Below are 16,631 nucleotides of genomic sequence, written 5' to 3' on the forward strand. Positions count from 1 at the left end.
AAAAAATTGATTAAATTTAATGAATCCGTTTTTTTAGTGTAGTATCTTTCAATAGCAGGGGACTATTTTCGTGGCACTACGTAATATCAGTGATGTTACGGCAACAAAGTCCCTGATTATTACGCCAGAATGAGAGTATAGTTCCTAGCCATATCTGCATAGAAAATCACAACTTTTAATTTTCCGTCGGTCTTAATACACAATGTAACTACAGAAGAGTCAAGTTTTAAATAGGAAAAATATTGAAACTCTTTAGTCATTTTTTTAGCAATGCTAATGGTCTAATCAGATTCATTGAATTATGCTAAGCTATGCTAAAAGTGGTAGCGCCAGACCCCGAAGATCGCCTGAATGGATTCCAAAATGGTAAAAAAAGATTTGGGCCTGAAAGATTTGAACATTCCTTCAAATTAACGCCTTATTGAAGCAAATGTTTCATCATATTAGTATTGCCTTCCTTACACTAAATATCCTTGCCAAATGTATTGCGTTTGGCAATACTACAGTCTTTTTTCACAAAGTTTAACCAAACTTTTGAACATTTGTTGCCGTCATAGTGGCAGATGTAATACAATGCCTATGTGCGTAATGAGAGAAGGTTCGTCGCAGTTAGATACAGCTGTAAAACGCTCACTGTTGTTCGCCCTGCAAGAATCAATTCAATTCAATTTTATTTATATAGCGCTTTTTCACAATTGTTAATTGTTGCAAAGCAGCTTTCCATGAGTAGATGTAGGGGAGAACACAGAAAATCAATAGATAATATAAGAAGTAGAATCTTGTGGCTAAGGATAAACCATACAAGCGAGTGTGGTAATAATGTAACGTATACAGTAAAGTGCCCCAAAGTTAAGCCAAAGTTGGCTGACTCTCCCGGGGACGAAAAACCCCTAGGAGAAAACCCAGTGAGAAAAACTCCTAGAAAGACAAAAACCCTTGGGAGGAATTAATATATATTTATATATATATAAACACGGTAGGGATAGGAAGCGGGTAAGCAGATTAAACTGGTTCAGCCGGTGGTCGTTGGTCACGCATCGGCTGGGCATCACGTTGAAGGACAGCCAGTAGATCAGTGGTGTGATGACCTTCACAGCAACAGGAATGAAAGTCAATAATTGATAAACGTAATCGAAATGCACGCGCCATATCGATTTCCCGGTTGTTGTTTTTTTTAGAACTGGTTCTAAAATGGAACCGGTTCTCGATACCCAACCCTACTACTGGGAGACTATAGGATAGTGAAGTGTCCATTAAATGAACACTTTGGGATCTTGCCCGAAGTAGTCAGTCATCCGGATACTTTTTCCCTGTTTTTTCGAATACTATGAATTTGGACATACTACTCGCCTCACCTATTGCTTTTCGCCTAACGCATTTTTTGGTCTGTAAGCCGCGTTTTTTTTTCATAACTTGGCTGGTGCTGCATCTTATAGTCAGGTCAGGTGCGCTTTGTAAGTCAATTACATTTATGAGGCAAGAGACAACATGACCGTCTACAGCCGCGAGAGTCTGCTATATGCTGCTTTTGTATTTATGTAATTCAATGGATACAGTAATGTGGAATGGCGAAACTTCACGCTAGTTGGCTTGTTCGGTTAGTTTAGCCTATTTAACCTTCCAGGTTGACTTATATATGTTATTTTGTCTTAATGACGCATTTTTGAATGATGCGGCTTATAGTCCGGAAAGTACGGTACTATATCTGTTTTATCGGACGCACGTGCGGTGACGAGATTATACGTCTGCTCTGAACTTTACTTCCTGTTTCTGTTTGTTTAATGGTCTGACCAGTTGCTGAAACTGAACTCTTAAACAAATACCATTTTGAAAATAACAAATGTTTTGTTAGGTAATCTATGTGTTGTTTATTTAGCTTGTTATATAAATAAACTACTCTAAATGGATTTTGTTGTTATTTATTCTTAGCGGAGTTACCGAAAGTTACGTGTTTTACCCGAAAGCCTTGTTTATGTTGTTACTGCTGAAACTATAGTATGCAAATTGGCAGTTTCGGACGCAGCCCATATATATATCTTAATCCCATGCTGACCGTTCATTCTTTCTTTAGATGCCCCCTGAAGTGTTTTAGGGATGTTTTTTTGCTAATGTTTTATTAGATTTTAAACTTCCTTTCATTTCAGTAACTACAGTTTGCCAGCGGAAAGCGCCGTAGTCAACAAATAAATGAGCATGCATATATGCAAACCTTTAACATAAAGTACACAAAATATATAAAATATACAATTATAAATAAGTCAAACTTTAACCCGTTAATACGTTTATTTCAATATTTTCTATGTAAATGTTAATCTATCACGACAAACTATATATTGTTGGAAAGGTCTAAGAATGTAGTTTTCATATTAAAAAACCTTTTAGCAGTAATAATAATGCAGTAACTGTAATTTATTCATTTGTGACACAAGTATGCAGCAAACCAGCACAAACCTCAGTTTTTTGAAAATTTTATGTATTAAAAATTATACTATATTGCATTTTTATTTATTACAAATAAATGTAAACTGCTTTAAAAAAATATATATTTTCACCTACAGACACTTCCCTAAAAAAATATATATTTTCACCTACAGACACTTTAAAACCAAAAATTACCAAAATTAAAACCAAAATTAGGCTTCTAGACCAAAAAAAAAAAGCCAGAGTTATATTAATTTAAAGGTGTTTATCACCTTTTCACCAACCCCCCACTCAAAAAGGGCTGCGCCAGTTAAAGGGTTAAACACAGCCTGTCAGTATCGAACGAGCACAAAAATGGAGTATTGGGAGCCTTTAGGGGTTTTCCAGTGAATGTGTGGAAATAATAAAGCACACAGTGTTTAGTTTGGGGGTGTATGCAGGAGTTTCATACAGCTACGAGAGTGATTTCATGTGTCTCGTCTGTTCTTCATTTGTCATCATTTATTGCATGTAGTGTGGTAGACTGCCAGCTACCTCTCTTTCTTTCTGTACTCTCTCTTTCTCTCTCTCTCTCTCTCTCGCACAGTCTATTTATCCAGTTTTATTTTTCTGCTCTCAGCTATTGTCTTACAGCCTGAGGTTTGGGCATGTAGCTTCATTCTTGATCAGGATTCATGGATAGAGAACATACAGTTCTAGGCTTAGAAGAACTAGCAGCCACGTTGGTCCCAAAAAGTGTTTTGAAGACACACTTAATAATGTCTGAATGCTATTGCATGTCCCTAGCAAATGTCCATTTTCATCTAAGACCAGCAGGAATTTCAGTGCTAGTTTATGCTGGTCTGTGTGCTGGTTTAACTGATAGACCAGTAGTTAGTGAGAGAGCTTGTTCTGGATGCCAGTTTGTGCTGGATCTAGGCATTCTGGTTGAAGGAGTGATTGTATATCGCATAGTTATTATTAGGGAGGGACTGATGTATCTGCCTATAATCGGTATCAGCAGATAAAAGCAGTTTTTGTTTTAAGTACAGCCAGGACAGATTATATCCTGGTAATCGAAAGGGGCAGAAAAACAGTTTGTACGCTCTGCACCTTTGAAACAAGAAGTTAACAAAGCTATCGCTTTCTAATGGTATCGACATATGTCGTTCTTATGGCGCTTTTCCATTGCATAGTACCCCACGGTTTGGGTCTGCTTACTTTTGGGTGCTTTTCCATTGGGTGAGTACGTGGGTGATTCTCACGAAAACTTGGTTTTAAAAATGTCAAGCATGAAAATGTAAAAATTGCTTAAATTTACTTTTTTTTCCCACCAGACATTGAAAAACAAAGTCTGGAGTAAATGGGAACATTAATTTAAAAACTTTTACTTATCATTTAACACTTTTTGTAACATAATTTAAAAAATTAGTCCTAAAAAATCTCATTACCGCAACAGTCAAAAAAACATCAACACCGACACACTTCCAAAATGACATGACAAACCCGAAAGAACACAACCTGGAGACTCTGCACATGCATCCAAAATCAAAGCACCATGCCCCTACCAATCAAATCAACATTTAATAAGCATCTGTTGCGGTAATGATAATCAAAATGTCGTGTAAGCATTCTGACAAGACAATATTTCAAATTAACTGTAAAAAAGTGATCTTACCTGGTAGCCATCTTGAAGTAACTGGTCCATGTGCTTGGTCACTCAAAATCAAACTTTATTAAAATTCTGTATGTGTGCTTAAACTGCTTCAAAAAGTGTTGCGAAGGATGAGAATATTAGGCATGGACACATCATTTTCCTAATTTTTCTTCATTATTATTATACATGAATATTCAGTAAAAAAATTCTGTCATCTAAAGTAGTCTAGCAAAACATCCATTTATTTTTTTTCTTAATATTTTTGTGTTAATTTGATTAAATTACAACATAACGCATGTTCAAACACAGCTGGACACATTGCGGTAATGAGAATTTCAGCAGAAAATTAGATAAAATTTCCAATTATAAATTCTTATGTTGAAATCACACATTGTGCAAGGTAGAACACAGTATTGTGTTAATTCTGATGCTTTTTAATGTTACTATATTACACATTTTAAAGCTAAAATCATTAGTGCCGTGGTGTTTCAATGGTTTCGTGAGAATCACCCACGTAGTACCACCTCGATTGGGGTTCCAAACGACCCGAGCTGATACCAAAACGTGACACGAAAACACTGTAGATCACTGATTGGTCTGAGAGAATCGTCACTGCCAGTGTCATCACTATAATGTAAAAAATTAGCTTTACCTTCATGCTAGCTTGCGCTGTTTCGAGTAAACATGTTGTCATGCTGTAAGTTCCCAAACTCCCTTTTAGTGATGAAAAACATTCACAGATTGAGAATCAAGAACATCATTACAGTTTTTTTCCAGACTTTCAGTTTGTGGCTGCACATTCGCGACTCACACGTTCGCATACATGCTTAAATGCAGCTTAAATGAGGCTCAGCGGAGCGCGTCGACTAACGCCAGAGCATGTTAGGCAGAGGTAGTGATAAACGCGATGTGCAAACATCTATTTGTGGTGCTCAATTTTAATTTTGTGGCGGACTGAGAAATAAATAAATGTATGGGAATGTACAATGACGCTCTCACTTGTATGATATCACAACAGTAGGCAGCGCAAATATAACGACACGCTATAATCCCTCCCACTCCGAAGTGTTACTAAACTCAATGGAAAAGCTAACCAAGCCAAAGTGAGGTGAGCTGACCCGATTTGACCCAAACCAAACCGTGGGGTACTATGCAATGAAAAAGCGCCATAAGTAATCGAATATCGGTTTTGGCAGATACATTTTGCATCCCTAGTTATTATTTTATACTTTTTATACTGTAAGTTTTACTTACAGGTACCACCAATTTTTTTACACATACTGCAGAAATCTTGTAGCAAGCTCTGTGCCTGTGTGGCGGTTAGGTTTTACTGTTTATATTACAGGGAGACTGTGAAAAATTAAACTGCACTCCCTGTGTGTGAAATAATGAAGACTAATTTACATTACCCGGCATCTCTGAAATTTCGGTCAGATGGCCTCCAGATGAGCTGCTTGACAGAAAGTGAACCAAGATCTGGTGTCAGATCTCTTCATAACATTCATAACTCTCTCTGGAAGAAACACATCAGAGTAATATATTGTTTTTATCTGTCACAGTCGGCACAGTTTTTCACAGTTTAACAGTCACAGAACCTCATATTCTCTTATACATTGTTTGTTTATGCCTAAATAAATGACATTGCAGGTTGGTAACTGACTGAAATGCATTTATAACATGTTTGTTGGTATTGTGCATATTTTAATTTTTTTAGCTTTATAAACATGTCAGCGTTTCCTGCATTGCCACTTTCACTGTTGTGAAAAGTGCTATAGAAATAAACTAAACTGATGAGAATCCGTATACTTGTACTAAGTAAAAGCTGGTTAAACTGGGTTAAAAAAGAAAAAAAATGTTCATTTGACTTTTTGTTCAGTGCTACTATATAGAAATGATTGCAGTTGACGTAGTTTTTTATTGGAGTTGAAGTCAATATGTCCTGGTTAGTTTAATTTTCTCCTGCCCTGCAGGGCTGTTTTTAAGCTTCTACAATTTGTTCACGGTAATTCCTGGTTTAACAGCTCATTTGGGAGCGTTTTGGCTTTTTTACTGAATACGCAATGTGGGTCTGAATTTGGCATGCCAAACCGTAGTGAAATTAAAGTGAAGCCTTATAAACAATGAGAGGCACCAAGCTTTTGCACTCGAGCAGTCAAACGGTTCTGCATTCGGTCTTTGCAACAGTAGATTTGTGTCGATTGGGTTTGAGTCGTAGTAACCCTGGCTGACCCCAACTCGGTGCCAGAGGGTGGACTGATACTTTTTTAATCATCATACCTGGATATTTCTGCACTACAATTTGTACCTGACCTCCGTTTGATCCTTCGAACCACATGCGCTGATCTTATCCAAAGTCCTCCACCCATTGACTTAAAGGGATAGTTCACCCAAAAATGAAAATGACTGTATGATTTACTTACCCTCAAGCTGTCCCTGATGTATATGATTATGTTTTGTGAGACACAAATACAATTGAAGTTATCAATAATGTCCAAGCTTTATAATGGTAGTAATGGAGTCCATCCATCCTTCACAGAAGTGTTATCCACACGGCTCCAGCAGGGATAGTTAACGATTTTTGAGGGCAATCGAAAAAAATATAAAAGTCAAAAACGTTACAAATTAAAATAACTTGCTTCTGGTAATGGGCAAAGCGTGTTCACAAGAGAGTGCGTTTCCAGTGTATGAGACGTGGCATAGGAGGCGGGCAAAACGGAAGGTGTTTGGCACTAGGGTTGGGAACCCTGTTTTTTTTAAAGAATCGGGAATTGCACGGAAAAAAAGTTTCGGTTCTAAAAGCGTTTTCCGATGCGATGCATGGGCAAAGTGCGGGGAGCGGTCACTTTAAATAGCCATGAATATTAATTACGTTGAGCCACCATTTACAGTCACAGAACCAAATTAACGCACTGCTAAGGTAAGCTTTGTATACTTGGTGTCAAACATATCTAAAAGAAAGTCAAAAGGGTGGATTCCAGGGCTGATGATTGTACAGTGCAACCCGCTGTAGTGTGCACGTCACAAACTATGAAAAGTATAAAGTACAGTCTTGGCCAGGGAGACAAGTTCGTGTTGACGCAAATGGCTAGCAAACTTAAGTTTATTTGTATGTGGATTACTTCTGTGAATTTATTTTTCTTTTGTGAATCATTTATCATTCTTTTGTGAATCAGAAAGGTTCTTCGGATGTTCTTTATGGAACCATTTTGCCTATAATGGCATCGTGAAGCATCTTTATTTTTAGGAGTGTAATTTAAATCTTAGTTTTACCGCAGTATTTCAGTTGTGTACGATTGTCTAATGTCTCTCTTTTCTTTCTCTAGGTGATGCTCAGGCTCTGAAGGATGTGGGCAGAGCTTTAGTCCTTTATAGAAGGACAGTGATGCCATACGCTGCCTACGCCCGCAAGCGCAAGGGTTCAAATGATCAGAAAGAAGTGGAGCAGTATGCCAGTCTGGTGGGCCAGATGTGTGCTGAGAGAATCCTGCTTTACAGATCCTAGAACAGTGTTACATCTTACATCTATCTGTCTTTGCCCTGTTTCCTCTTCCAGAACTCTCTTCTTCTGTCTTTTTTTGTACTGCATTCATGGATTTATTTTATCTGTGTGTATTGAACTTTACTTTTATATATTTAGCCAACAGCATTCTGTAACTCCACACGCTCACGTGCAACAAAAATAATAAACAGGCACACAATATCACAATGTATTACAAAATATTGACCATTTATAATTCACCAATCACAACTATTTATGTAACACAGGTCACGGCAAACCCTATACATGTACCCCTCTCAATATACTGTATAACCTCATTCATTTAATCCAATGCAGTCACTGTTTGGCTGTTAAATGTTGTCGTGTATTTGTTTGCCATTCAAATTATACTGAAGATGTTTAATCATTAATAACGTGGATTACTACTCTTTCCTGTTTCCTGTGTTGCCATTTTTTGGACATATGTTGGTATTAATGTCCATTAGTATCCAAAGGGATTTCCAAAGCAGGTGCTGTGACATGACATGTATTGAAGGATGCTTGAATCCGATTCATTAACTTGTGGATCACATTTGTCTTTTCTGACTTTGCTTTTGGTTGAAAAAATAGATTAAGTGCATTTATTTTAATATTGTTTTGTTTCAAACAAAATAAATAAATTACAAAGTCACTTGTTACATTTAGTTTCGTTTTGGGCATTTACATGCACAGAATAAGCAGATAACAAATCAAAAATCTGCTTATTATAGAAACCTGTTTACATGCAAATCATAAACCAGCTATGCAGAAAACTGCATTTACATGGGATTTAGAGATTTTCAGGTTTTTCGCAGGCAGTGACGTCACCGCCTATAGCACATATAGTCATTCAAAAAGCCGACAGGAAATCTGTCTTAAGCTATATAGTTGTATCTCTTCTCATGTCTGCAGAAGCTGTAAATGTAGCACAAGCTTTTATTTTTGCACTTTTGTGCGTTACTTTGCGCATACTTCCATGTGTCACATGCACACATGAACAAAACTGCAAGAAAGCCGTTTAAGGTGCTTACACGCAACGTGAAATCGGGGTAATGAGCAAAAAACTACCTGTGCCGCTTGGTTTTTGTTTGTGCCATTTATGGGCTTTCCCGGATAAACGAAAACCGTTACATCGTCGGCCGGCATATGTTTTCAATTGTTTCCAATGGAAGTGCTGCGTTTTATAAAAAACAGCAGCTGTTTTTTTTTTTTTTCGCTGAAAGACAGCGCTCAGCGTTTTTTCCATGCTGAGCGCAGATAGTTGAAAAATATTAAACTTCGAGTGAAAAGCTCAGCTCGTCAATGTCAGTTCCCACATGGCCGTCCAATCACAGTGGAGGATGGGCGGGACAAATATCACGACAACCAACCGGCGCCTCGTTAACGACTGATAAACAAAGCAGTAGTATCACAGAACCAAAGCGCTCAGCTGAAGAAAGCTGCCAGTCGGTTGAAATAAAGCCAGGCGTAAAAAAAGGTTCGGTGTGCCCGCATCCTTATTAAGCATAATCTGCGTAATGCTGCGTTCACACCAGAGGCGTCAAGCGCGTGTGATTTCAATGTTAAGTCACCGTGTTGACACACGTCTGGAGGTCTCGCGGCGCGAATGAGGCGTTTAGCGTGGTGCGGTAGACGTGATTCCGTCTAGTTTGTGCGGATGGCGCGAATAAAGCGTTGCCAAAGGAAACGCGCGAGTTGGAAAATTTTAACTTTGGCAGAAAAACGTGCTGCGTTAACCAATCAGGAGCTTGCTCTAGTAGTGACGTGATTACAGGAAGCGAGCAGAATCGCAGAAGCCCCTCCCATGACACGAATTTCCGCGTGAATGTCTCGATGACTACAATTTTACGCGCAAATGAAAGGATAATTGCGGTGTTTAACACTTTCAGTTTTATTTCTGATTTGTTTTGGATGAACTACAGTGATGGACACAGAAATTTTGACAATGGGTCGTGTCTTGAGTTTTTGACTCGTTTAGAAGCGTCTCTTGACTGCTTCAGAATGGAAGTCAATGACCATGCACAAACATGTCATTAAAATAACACTTAACGTTCATTTTCAAAACTGTACTACTCACCGAGTGGTTCGTGGTGTTCGTTGATGATTAAAAACAAATATATTGGCGCAATGTATGATTTCAATCCGTGTTATTTGCTATAATGGAACTATTTTTTCAGATACCTCACAACCGCGCATATACTTCCGCTCTATATTTGAGTCTGAAGCATGAATGAACGTAGTCCAACAAACTGTAATAAAAAGGTAGCATACTTTCAAAATCAAGTTTATTTATAACACTTACACCATCCAATATGTTTTTTTCATCAGCAGAACAATAAAGAAGATATGTTGCAGAAACCCCGGTGCTCCGTCATGCAAGTCAACAGATCCGCACACTTTAAGAGCTAAAGCATATATATCCAATACAACAGTAATCCCCCATAACTCCGTGTGACATATTGACGTCTTGTAAAGCAAATCAATCAGTTTTTGCAAGAAACTGAACGTTATTTACAACACTATTAGCGTGAATGCCAAAGCAGGAAGCGCGCTTTCCGTTTGAGGCAATCTCTTCCACTGGTGTGCGTTTGGTGGCTGTTGGCTATGGATGGTGGTCTCTCTGCGCCACCTATAGAGCGGGAGCATGAAGCGCACTTCCTGCTTGGCAAAAGCTCTGCATTAACGCTGTAAAATATTTATATATACAGTCTTGTTCAAAATAATAGCAGTACAATGTGACTAAACAGAATAATCAAGGTTTTTAGTATATTTTTTTATTGCTACGTGGCAAACAAGTTACCAGTAGGTTCAGTAGATTCTTACAAAACAAATGAGACCCAGCATTCATGATATGCACGCTCTTAAGGCTGTGCAATTGGCCAATTAGTTGAATTAGTTGGAAGGGGTGTGTTCAAAAAAATAGCAGTGTGGCATTCAATCACGGAGGTCATCAATTTTGTGAAGAAACAGGTGTGAATCAGGTGGTCCCTATTTAAGGATGAAGCCAACACTTGTTGAACATGCATTTGAAAGCTGAGGAAAATGGGTCGTTCAAGACATTATTCAGAAAACAGCGTACTTTGATTAAAAGGTTGATTGGAGAGGGGAAAACCTATAAAGAGGTGCAAAAAATGATAGGCTGTTCAGCTAAAATGATCTCCAATGCCTTAAAATGGAGAGCAAAACGTGGAAGAAAACGAAGACAACCATCAAAATGGATAGAAGAATAACCAGAATGGCAAAGGCTCAGCCAATGATCAAAGACAGTCTGGAGTTACCTGTAAGTACTGTGACAGTTAGAAGACGTCTGTGTGAAGCTAATCTATTTTCAAGAATCCCCCGCAAAGTCCCTCTGTTAAAAAAAAGGCATGTGCAGAAGAGGTTACAATTTGCCAAAGAACACATCAACTGGCCTAAAGAGAAATGGAGGAACATTTTGTGGACTGATGAGAGTAAAATTGTTCTTTTTGGGTCCAAGGGCCACAGGCAGTTTGTGAGACGACCCCCAAACTCTGAATTCAAGCCACAGTTCACAGTGAAGACAGTGAAGCATGGAGGTGCAAGCATCATGATATGGGCATGTTTCTCCTACTATGGTGTTGGGCCTATTTATCACATACCAGGGATCATGGATCAGTTTGCATATGTTAAAATACTTGAAGAGGTCATGTTGCCCTATGCTGAAGAGGACATGCCCTTGAAATGGTTGTTTCAACAAGACAATGACCCAAAACACACTAGTAAACGGGCAAAGTCCTGATTCCAAACCAACAAAATTAATGTTATGGAGTGGCCAGCCCAATCTCCAGACCTTAATCCAATTGAGAACTTGTGGGGTGATATCAAAAATGCTGTTTCTGAAGCAAAACCAAGAAATGTGAATGAATTGTGGAATGTTGTTAAAGAATCATGGAGTGGAATAACAGCTGAGAGATGCCACAAGTTGGTTGACTCCATGCCACACAAATGTCAAGCAGTTTTAAAAAACTGTGGTCATACAACTAAATATTAGTTTAGTGATTCACAGGATTGCTAAATCCCAGAAAAAAAAATGTTTGTACAAAATAGTTTTGAGTTTGTACAGTCAAAGGTAGACACTGCTATTTTTTTGAACACACCCCTTTCAACTAATTGCCCAATTGCACAGCCTTAAGAGCGTGCATATCATGAATGCTGGGTCTTGTTTGTTTTCAGAGAATCTACTGAACCTACTGGTAACTTGTTTGCCACGTAGCAATAAAAAATATACAAAAACCTTGATTATTCTGGTTAGTCACATTGTACTGCTATTATTTTGAACAAGACTGTATATATATTCGAATCTCAAAACTGAAAATCAAATGTCAACCCACGAAACGAATATTCGAATATTCTGGTCCAGCCCTACAAATATGGGGAAAATTTCTTCTGAGAGAAACCGAGCGAAAAAACTACAACCACATGTATATAGACCCTTTTCTGTTTCCCGGCGGCGGAGTGATATATCAGCGAGCAATGATTCTTCCAAGAGAAGTCAATGGAATTTTACAAAATGCCAAATAAAACACGACAGAAACTGTATTTCGCTACACAACTTGTTTTTAATCATCAACGAACACCACGAACCACTCGGTGAGTAGCACAGTTTTGAAAAGGAACGTTAAGTGTTGTTTTAATGACATGTTTGTGCATGGCCATTGACTTCCATTCTGAAGCAGTCAAGAGACGCTTCTAAACGAGTCAAAAACTCAAGACACGACCCATTGTCAAAATGTCTGTGTCCATCACTGTAGTTCATCCAAAACAAACCACAAATGAGACTCAAAGTGTTAAATACCGGAATTATCCTTGAAGCAAGTAAACTCAAAATGTCCAAGCGGCAAACTAGACGCAAAATTTGATGCCTCAAACGTGGCTGGGGTGAACCCACAGTAAGAGGTCGATTTATTGCTACTAATGACCTTGGACTTTAAAAGCCAAGATTTTGTGCACTTTGTTGAGAAAGCATTAATAAACTCTGTATCATAAGCAGCACGAATAGTCCTGTAAGCCACTATTGTTGTTTAGTTTATACTCACTCATACCTATAGACTGAATCAATGCATGACATCATCGTTGCCACAGATTTGCGTTTATGTAGTTTACACAGAGACAGCATCTTTATCAAAAACTTAAAATACTTAAAAATTTGTGTTTTCAGGACCTCAAAACTTCAGGTAAACTCCAGCTGTAGTGACATCCCGCTCCTGTTCTGTGATCAGGTCCAACGTCCCATCTAAAGACTCGTGAACATTGATGCAGACGGCTGATTCACTCGCGTCTGGTCGATTACGATGTGTTTTGTCTGCTCTTACGTGGCCGTGCTGAAGACGGGTGGGTGGCCTTGGTCATGAACCAGGAACAAAAGCCAGCACTCTGAGCAACTGAAGCTCTGAAACAGCAAAATACACGACCTCGACAGGAATCACATGAGCTAACCTATTGTCATCTTCATCTGTGCGCCAACGCATGAGGGAAAAGCTATGGTCTGTATTCGTTTTAAATGAGCTACCTCGGTTTCACCTTTCTTGGCTCTTTGAAGCCTTGACCGTCGAAATACAAAAATACAAAGCCTGTAGCTCATAGCGTTCTTATCTTCTCATTAGATTGAGTTGCCATCACAAACACCGCAGTGAAATGCGGCAAGGGATACGGTGATACCGCAGTAATAATTTGGCATGGAAAATAATTGCACTGCGGTTTTGATGTGTATGTGTGTGCAGTTTGAGGTCAAGACTACATGTCTCTTGTATTGAATATTCTTCACTGGATCTCTGAATCTGTTGGCAGTGTCATGCCGGGTTAGTTTCTGCTTTGTGTTTGCTTGACTGTGCCAGCGGAGCTCTGGAGCCAGAGCTATAAAACACACCAGGCCATCTACCATTTTAGTGAGTCTGGCAGTGATGTGTTTTAAATGCGCTGCGAGCTGCCAGCCAGTTTGGGTACATTTATCTGTGCTGACAACAAAATGATGTAGTTCAAATCATTTAGTGTTGATTTAGTGACTTCGGTGATCCCCATCAACCCTTGCGGAGTTGGACGGAGGCAATGAAATGCTTTTGAAATTGTCACTTTATTATCTTATAATATGGGGACTTTATAAATCTCAGTTGTTCCGTATCCCGGATTATTTGCCAGCTTCATGTGCAGAAGCGACTGAAAGTCATAGTCATTCCGAACAGTCGTTTTTTACAGGATTTTGCATAAGTATTAAATTTATATCCCCTCTGTTTTGGCATGTTAAAGGGAAAATTCCCTCTATTAGACACATAGCGTACAGGCTGATTTGAAGAAATGAGAGGGAAGAGAGATGACCGCAGTACAAAAATGCTAGTTATTTTGTGGCGCTGGTGGGGATATTTCTTCTCCGTGACCTCTCTTCATATTTCACTGCATTAACCGCTGGGTTTCCGACTGAATAGGCCACATAAACCCGGAATACTGTACTTCCTCCAGAGAGGAAAATCTAAACTCTGTTCTGGTGTCGTTCTGTTTATCTTTCATCAGTGTTGGGTTTTGTGACTCCCGGTGTTTAGATTGGTGCGTGTTATGAGTTATGTATCAACTTACATTATTGCAACGTTTTATTCAAACAAATATTAGCGGTTCATCCCTGCTATTGCTCAAACAGAACTTCAGTCTACCATGAAGCATCTCTGGATATTCTTATGAAATTGTGTCCTGCACTATCAGGGAAAAAAACAAAATAATCTTTTTTGTCACTGGGCCACCCTCAAAGGTTCCTTTTTGTACCTTAATTGGTATGAAACACACTGAAATGTGTTCATTTGTTACATTTTACTCTGTGTTCACACCAGACGCAAGAAAAGGCAAGAAAACGTGCTATTCACACGTAATTGGCCGCTTGAACAGTTTGAGTTTACTCGCTTTATTCGCGCATGAAGTTCTAGTTATTTAAGTCATTCGAGACATTCACGCGTAAATTCGCATCATGGGAGGGGTTTATATAGCTCAAATTAAGTGAACCTACCAGATTGTTCGACCTCCTCACTCACTTTATTGCAAATAAAATCCTTTTAATTCATGTAAAGGTACGAAGATGTCTCGTGTAGCGATGATGATTGTCCTCCATTGTTGTTCTGTTTTTCTGCCTCTGCTCGCTTCCTGTAATCACGTCACTGCTAGAGCAAGCTCCTGATGGGTTAACACGGCGCAAAAATTCGCCAAATTTTCGATTTTTCAACACTTACCGCGCCGCAGGATGCCAATAGTGTCTGTGCATTGACTTAACATGTACAGTAAATCACTTGCCGCCTCTTCCGTGTCTGGTGTGAATGCACCATTAGGGTTACAAAAGGTACAGAAATTTACCCAAAAAAGTACAACATTGTATTACGTTTTGTTTACCTGTAAAGGTACAAAACTGTACCTTAGGGTACCACACCAGTGACAAAAAGGTACTTTTTTCTAACTATTGTTTTGTAATAACATGCTTTTCTTTTTGTAATATCAGTATTGTTAAAATTACAGTATTACAAATTACAACATTACAGTATTGTAAAAATATCAATGAATGAGGCATTCAATATCACAATTTTACAACACTGAAAAATTTGACAAAAATGGTCCCTAGCTGTCACAAAAAGATCTTTGCACCTTCAGAGGTAATTATTATTATTACTATGAGTTGCTATGTTTACATGTACCCTAAACACTGCAATCTGATTAAAGTGTTCGTTAACATGTGCATTCTATATATTCCGAGCAAAATGTCTGCAAGCAGGGTTGCCAGATTTGCTTATTAAAAATACGCCAATGGAATTCCAAACTAGCCAAAAAGCATCCCAATGACAATTCACAGACCAAATACCAATAACTGATCAACTAAATCCTTTTGTCTTTAACCCGCAGAAAAAAAATCTACTTGCAGAAACAGTTTAAGAATAGCCCTGAAAAAAGCAGAGGACTTGGCAACGCGTCGAGTTTACGATTTATCTCTGAATAAATGTACAAAGTCAAACTTGAGATGGAGAAAGTTGTTTTTAGGATGTTTTCAGATATAGGCAATGAAAACAATTTTCGAAAGCCACAGCACTATTTTATTGCTTTATGTAGCCTATAAAAAGTACACATGAACCCTGCAGAATGTACAAAGCATTCCTCCTATTTCCTAAATAATATGTGTTGCTGTTGCCTTGCTATTGTATCTTTCGGTGATGAGAATCATGTGATACGTAAATATGAGATAAATAAAAGATGTGAACTTATATTCAATATTCTTCTGTGCATGTGCACAAGGTTTTTTCCGCATCCCATATACCTTTTGAGAAAATACTATGATTTACGCGTTTACATGCATACTTTTCTCCTGCTGATCGGATCACAGATTGGACTACACCACCCCTTTCAATACGATTGAAATGTACATTCAAATCGACCTCAATTGAGCCATCAATACGATTACAAATGGATTATTTGGTTGCATGTAAACGTACCAAGTACATTAGTTCCAAATGTATACATAACTGTACATGAATGGTACATATAGGGCAAATTGGTGCCTTTCTTTGACATGACTTTTTCTTTTTCTGACTACATGATATTTATTTGTCACTGACTCTTTATTAAAGGGGACATTTGCCAATATTTTTTAAGATTTGAAAAAAATATTTGGTGTCCCCAGAGTACAAATGTAAACTTCTGACATCACAAGGGGAGCCAATTTTCATATACCTTTTTTTTCACATGCTTGCAGAGAATGGTTTACCAAAACTAAGTTACTGGGTTGAACTTTTTCACGTTTTCTAGGTTGATAGAAGCGCTGGGGACCTAATTATAGCACTTAAACATGGAAAAGTCAGATTTTCACGATATGTCCCCTTTAAGATACAAACAGAAAATACATGAATAGGAGCACAACATGCACAAACAAACAGACTTCGGGTAAAAGTCAGTATTTAGTGTGACCTCTCTTGGCACTAAGCACATCTTAAACTCTTTGTAGGAGACCAGGGGCCTCATTTATAAAAGTGCGACGTAGGAACTGTCCTACATTTAATCTAAGACCATTTCTGAAAT

At 38.3% G+C, this 16,631-nt stretch overlaps 1 protein-coding gene across 5 annotated transcripts in view; it reads left to right on the plus strand.

Annotated features, from left to right (window-relative positions):
- Positions 1-8,226, plus strand: part of LOC129416752 (arginyl-tRNA--protein transferase 1) — a 123,386-nt gene extending 115,160 nt beyond the window's left edge. For all 5 annotated transcript variants that reach the window (XM_073873528.1, XM_073873527.1, XM_073873526.1 and 2 more), the window contains one exon: positions 7,381-8,226. In XM_073873528.1, the coding sequence (XP_073729629.1) occupies positions 7,381-7,559 (179 nt within the window). In that variant the 3' untranslated portion in view covers positions 7,560-8,226. The remainder of the gene's footprint in view (positions 1-7,380) is intronic.
- Positions 8,227-16,631: the final 8,405 nt, after the last annotated feature.

The sequence above is a fragment of the Misgurnus anguillicaudatus genome, chromosome 11 (assembly GCF_027580225.2).
Source record: "Misgurnus anguillicaudatus chromosome 11, ASM2758022v2, whole genome shotgun sequence".
Lineage (NCBI taxonomy): Eukaryota > Metazoa > Chordata > Actinopteri > Cypriniformes > Cobitidae > Misgurnus > Misgurnus anguillicaudatus.